Source organism: Arachis ipaensis, chromosome B09, assembly GCF_000816755.2.
Source record: "Arachis ipaensis cultivar K30076 chromosome B09, Araip1.1, whole genome shotgun sequence".
NCBI lineage: Eukaryota > Viridiplantae > Streptophyta > Magnoliopsida > Fabales > Fabaceae > Arachis > Arachis ipaensis.
Window position 1 is genome coordinate 136,793,063 of NC_029793.2, and position 6,673 is coordinate 136,799,735.

General features: G+C 33.5%; 1 protein-coding gene and 1 pseudogene across 1 annotated transcript; one reads left to right on the forward strand and one right to left on the reverse strand.

Moving 5' to 3' along the window:
* LOC107616360 lies at window positions 411-2,612 on the forward strand (annotated as a pseudogene).
* On the reverse strand, window positions 3,545-6,414 carry LOC107618923 (ubiquitin-conjugating enzyme E2-17 kDa). Its single transcript, XM_016321107.2, has 5 exons — window positions 6,254-6,414; window positions 5,336-5,450; window positions 4,696-4,823; window positions 4,001-4,105; window positions 3,545-3,882 (listed from the first exon to the last, which is right to left on the reverse strand). The coding sequence occupies exons 2-5, from the start codon at window positions 5,403-5,405 to the stop codon at window positions 3,739-3,741; spliced, it is 447 nt and encodes a 148-aa protein (XP_016176593.1). The 5' UTR covers window positions 5,406-5,450; window positions 6,254-6,414; the 3' UTR covers window positions 3,545-3,738.

Genomic DNA, 6,673 nt, shown 5'->3' on the forward strand with positions numbered 1-6,673 from the left:
CTATTTATACGTTTGGAAATATAGAATCTTGATTGATGTTTTGAACATGTATAAAGTGTTCAGGACCACAAGAAAAAAAATATGTATAAAGTGTTGGTGCTAAAATTACTCCAACGTTTAGTTATATTACACCTTTATAGAAAAAAATTATTACATTGGTCGCTATGATTATAATTACTATATTGGTTATAAAATTTAAACAATATTTAAAAAATATAGTTAAATTTTTTTTAAGCGTTCTGAGAATTAGATAGACATCATAATCACAAGTATATTTTTAGGACCATAGCCAATAAATTTATATTCACTACTTGACTAATTAGAAGATCAAATATCTGTAAAGTGTTAATCTCAATTCTCAGACTTCAGCATGCTCATCATTTACATAATATTTGTCTCTGGTATTTTTTTTATGAGCAGGTAACATAGAATTGAATTATGTATCCAATAGATTATGGTTGTGTTCATCAAAGAAATAAAAAATATGCCACTCTCGAATTTCAGGTATAAATTTAACATTCACTTGAGCTTCATACTCAATTCTTGTTTTCAATCTAGGCTCCTTTAATACTTTTCCTACCTAATTTTTGCCGATGACATACAAACTTTTGTTTGTAAATCTCACCAATACTATTCATGAAAGTTTTATTATTCTTCCTTGCACTAAAACCATTAGATTTTGAGTACTTCGGATAAAAAGTAAATGCAAGTTGCAAAGTAGCAAAGTGATATCTACCAATTTCTTTCACATAAATTTCAGTGAAATTTAAAATTTTAAAATTGTAATGTCTTGCACAGAGTCAACCGCATATGCAACTTCAAGGATATTCATTGACAGATTAGTTTCAGAAAAATACTCCCCTCGATAAAATTATCTTTCAAATTTTGTTCGAATTCATACTGTTCATCCATCATATCTTGATCACTTACTAGTTCTTCTTATTGGTTAATGTCATCGTCCTCCTGGTATTAGTCATCCATCTCAGTATTCATAAATATATCTGACATCTTAAAACTATCCAATAAAAAAGACAAATAGGTTCCTGACCTTTTAAAATGCAGACATTTTTGTCCCTCAAGATTGAAAAATACATTTCGATCCCTCACCATGTAAATTCCGTGACAATTAAGTCCTTCCGTAGAATTGGTGCTCGAAACGGTAATGGAGATTGCTGAAGTGGAGGGATGGAGAGTGATGTGTCCGTTACGGTTGTTGAAGTGGATGGAGAACAAATTATTGGAGGACAAATTGGTCCTTAATGGCCAAAACGACGCTGTATGCATCCCCCAGTTTCATGCCCATCATCCCAGACCTCTTCTTCTTCTTCTTCCATGGCAGTTTCATCACGCCCTTTCTCCCTCTCTCGTCTCACACACCTCTCACTCCACAACCCTTTCTTCCATGCCACTATTGGCTTTCTCAAAGTCCACCTTTGATTTTGAGGTATAATTCCAAAGTCTCATTAATTGTCGAGTCTTAACCAATCTTTAAGGATTGTTCTCACGAATTAGATTCTTAAGCGGTTATGGAGGGTGATATTATCATGGTCATCAAGGTGAACATTTCAGTTGTGATATCTTTATGCTATTGTTATTGGATTGGTAGATCAATTTTTGCAGGAACAAGAAGACTTCTCTTTTTTAGCTCCTATCATATGTTTCTTCCTCTTCATCCCTTTCAACTTCTCAAGTGTGCACTTGAGAGGCAACACTGGATTCTTCTTTGCATGGCTTGGAACCTTCAAACTCATTCTCTTTGCCTTCAATAAAGGTTCCTTGTTCTCTGATCCATCAACTTCTTTAGGACGTTTTGTAGCTTCTGCTTCCCTTCCTATCAAGATCCAACAGAATCAACCACACATCAGATCCAAAACCTCTCAAGATGGCAAAAGCCCACCACCTCCAAATCCATCAAAATATTCCAAAAATTCACATTTTGTGACCAATCCATCTTCAGAAACACCAAAAGCCAATAACCAGAGCAAAGAAAAGACATCTCCTACCAACCCCAGCAAAAGTCACACGCCACTTTTACCATATGCAATAAAGGCTATTCTTTTGGCTTCTTTGGTGAAACTGTATGATTACAGTGATCAGATCCATCCAAAAGTCATTTTTGGCATGTACTGTTTCCATATTTACTTCATGTTAGAGCTTTTGTTAGCTACTTTTGCTGCACTGGCAAGAACCATGGGGATGAAAGGGTTGTGGAGTGAGAAGTGTGTGAGACGAGAGAGGAAGAAAGGGTGCGATGAAAGTGCCATGGAAGAAGAAGAAGAAGAGGTCTGGGATGATGGGCATGAAAGTGGGGGATGTATACGGTGTTGTTTTGGCCATTAAAGACCAATTTATTCTCCAACAATTTGTTCTCCATCCACTTCAGCAACGGTAACGGACACATCACTCTCTACCCCCTCTACCTCAGCAATCTCAGTTACCGTTTCGAGCACCAATTCCATGAAAGGACTTAATTGTCACGAAATTTACATGGTGAGGAATCAAAATGTATTTTCCAATCTTGAAGGACAAAAATATCCGCGTTTTAAAAGATTAGGAACCTATTTGTCTTTTACTCAAAAAATTATTCAATAAACTAGATCATATAACACTAAAACAAATAAAACTCATACAAAATGAAACGAAGGTTTAAATAAATCTTCTCAAATAATTGGTTGTTGTTTATATAATAAAAAATTTCTGAGGATATATAATTTTTTTTTCAACCAATCAATTGAATAACTCATGAAATCAATTATTTTCTTAAAACAATCGAGAATCGATTAGATTAAAAAATATTCGCTAATCAATCGATTTTCAAATAAAAACAATCAATTATTTTCTAACCGAACGAATCAATCGATTACCATAATAAAGAAATCGGTTAGATTTCTGCAGATTGCGATTTCTGCAATTGAAAATTTCGATAAATGATGAACAAATTGAAAATCAACAAGATGGATAATAAAGCAATGAACAAAAATGATGAACGATTACAATTATAGAATTAGATTATTGAAATACAAATTAACCATAGATTATGCACCAATTATTAATTTTAATATTGAAAAAGATAAAATTAGAATATCTAAATCAAAATAAAATTAAANNNCTACAAATTATATATATCAATAAATAAAATAATTAAATTATTTATTTAAAAAACTCCAAGAACAATGCTAAGAAAAACTTTTTATTTTTTATTCATTTACTAAGAAAATAACAAGTGAATGTCCATACGTTTTTTTATGTGAAATAGGCTTTCACCTTGCAAAATGGACACGCCTAAGTCCATTTTGCAGGCGCTGCGTCTCCATTTCGCAGGGACTTCATGTGAATTAGCCATATGTGCTTTCTGCTTTGACAATACTTTTGCATAGTACGTTTTCAAAAAATTAAAATATTTTTTATATTTATATTAATAAAAAAGCCGTTTGATCTGTGTTATTCTGAAGTTATAGAGAAGCTGGTATTTAAAGGAAAGAGGATTTGACCCCCCAAAAAAAAAAGAAAATAGAATAAATGAATAAGAAAAAAAGAAAGGAAATAAGAAACCACAATAGCAAATATAAAAACTACTGACCATCATGACAGAATCTTTACATCTAAAAGTTTCCAAGTTTGAATTATTTTAAAATCAAAGACCAACAACGACTTAGTAAATCCCACACAACATCCTTTGCACTTCATCTTACCCCCAAATTAGTATCATAACCATCATCATGTAAATAATGAGTCTCCTTAGTTCATGGCATATTTCTGAGTCCAAGAACGGGCAGTATTCTCGTATTTGGCTCTGTCGGACTTGTACATATGAGCAATCTCGGGCATTAAAGGATCATCTGGATTGGGATCAGTGAGCAGTGAGCAAATTGACAGCAACACCTGCACCAGATTTTAGTGTCAAACAAACTCTGAACCCAAAGCACAAAATTGAGGAGGTAAAAAAATATTCATAATCCAAGGCCAAAAAGTAACCAAATTAAAGCTAAAGCATTTATACCTTGGATACTGTAAGAGCAGGGCTCCACTGCTCTTTCAGAATGTCAAGACATATGCTTCCATTGTTGTTGATATTAGGGTGAAAGACCTTTGTTTTAAAAGAAACCTGCACAAAACTTTTTTAAAAGGTATAATAAAGTAAAAGAATTTAATTTTGATGCGTTGACAGTGTAAAACATTTTACACAGTTGTACAATCACATCCGTTCTTTGGAAGACCATTCTCGCGGTCAATAGAAAAGATAGTTATTTTTGCTAACATGGCATTACATAATTGAATGCACATGTAAACCTGCTTTACATTTATCACCAACAGCGCATCAAAATTAAATTCAAAATAAAATAATTTCCGAATAATAAAGAACCGGAGAAAAAGTATGTAAGGCACATTTGGGGTCAAGGACTTAGTTCTAATTTAGCAAGGAAGAAAAGGGATACAAAGAGGTTATGACTAATTATCATCTTCACAACTAAAACACAAATGATTGGACTAAGTGTCATGGCATGACAAAACAAATAAGAACTCTAAACTAGAACTGAAAAGAAATGCAGAATAAAAGAGAAATATTTTAGACCACGTTATTACAATAGAAGTTTAGAACTAATCAAGATACATAATAACTTAGCAAATATGTACTCTGTTTTTGTTGATTTAGGCCTTTGTCTTTAACAAATTTAGCATCAAATCAATAATCACCTTTGGTGGCTTAAATGGATAGTCTGGTGGGAAGTGAATGTTCACTAGGAATACACCACCAGCATAAGGGCTGTCTGCGGGACCCATAATTGTTGCTTGCCAATGAAACATGTCATCACCAACAGGGCCTGCACAGAAACACATAACATAGACCAATCATGAAATGGCAATGATAAACTCAAAAGGTACAGCCACACAAATATCCTCATATCTCATCATGTGTCAAAAGTTAAAGTCATTTCTAATCCATATATAGTAAGTAGCTTCTTCTATGATGAATCAAGGTGCTTGCCCTCTTTCAACCACATGTCCACTGCTGGTCCTTGTCACCCAACAGCCCCCTTATACTTTCCAAAACTATACTGGTATATCAAAACCATGCATGCACAAGCCAGACAAACTTAAATAATCCTCTGTTTCTCACCCATCATGACTTCAAATTCAAACAAATTTGAATTAGTTTAATAATGGCAATGCAAGTTCAATAACAGAGCATTTTAATTTCTTTTGCTAAATGCCAGAGCATAATTTTAATATCCATTATAATACATAGATACAATGTGCATTGCTACAAAAACAACAAGCATACTGCATGAGAAGAGAAAATTAAGAGAAACATGAAATCAGTGTGTAAACCAACCAGCACTGCAGGAAACAGGAGGATCCTTCTGTAGGTCCTTCAACTCCTTAGTAATGCGTTTGGAAGCCATTAAAACTATGCAAAGTTCAAGATGCCAATCCGAGGCTTATCACTCCTAAAGTTTCACATAAAAAAATGATTGTCAGAGACAAGGCACCTTTATCATGACCTGCTATTCAATTTACCAAAACAGGACATAAAACAAATAGCATGAAGAATCTATTAACAAAATTATGATTTTTCCACCAAATTACCAAATTAATTAGTAAGTAGCCTTTGTCAAGAAGAATTTGCAACAGAAGATTATCATCAAACTCAATTTCATATTAAATTATATCATTTCCACAGAATCTTCCAACTTCCAAGTGCAACGATTAGGAACTTCGAACAGGACACAGTGCACAAAACACAACAAATAGCCAGGAACCAAAATAATAATAACTATGAATTCTATAGTAACAGCTCATACAAGGTTTACGGGGGATAAAAATCTAAACCAATTATTTAATCATTCAAAGGAAAAAAAAAGGTACGAATTGCTCGTTGGTTAATAAACATAAGTGGTCTTCTGATCCGATCATAGCCAACACTTGAGTTTCGTGAACCCTTACAATTTCAGAAAATTATATAAGGGTTTAGGGTTTCCAAGAATTTCTCCAACGCAAAAACGCAAACGAATTTCCTTTTAACACACATAACGTGAAATGAAACATCACAAACAAACACAGAGTCAAGGAAAGAAAGATGATCAAGTAAAAACCAAGCAAACCCTAGAAACAAATCTAAACAAAAATAACAGGTGATGATGATGATGATACGATGAAAAGGAGTCAACTTGGGTGGCGATATGAGAAATTCAGCCGAGCAATCACGAGTTTGAGATAAAAAAAATTGAAGGAAAGTTAAAAGAGAGAGAACCTTGAAATCCCTAGGTAGCTAGGGTAGGGTTTGAAAGAATTAGAGTGAAGGAGTGATTGCGTTGCGTTGCGTTGCGTTGCGTTTGGGAAGGTTTGAGTGAGTGGGTTTGCTTAGAAGTTATAATTCGCACTTAAATAGCGTGTTTCTGGTTTCGCTGCTGCTTCTTCTCTTTTCTCAATTCGATTCTTTCTTCCTTTCCCATGCAGCCACGTGACCTTTCCCTTCCTATTCCATTCACTCGCATACAACAATTTTCTGTATCACTATTAATTTTAATTTACTTGCTTACGTGCTTTAAATCTATTTTTTCATATATAATTAAATAAATTATGTATGTAATTTAATTAAATTTTAAATACATTACTTTAAAAAAAAACTATATAATGTGTTGATAAATTAACTTAAATACGTCAATCTATA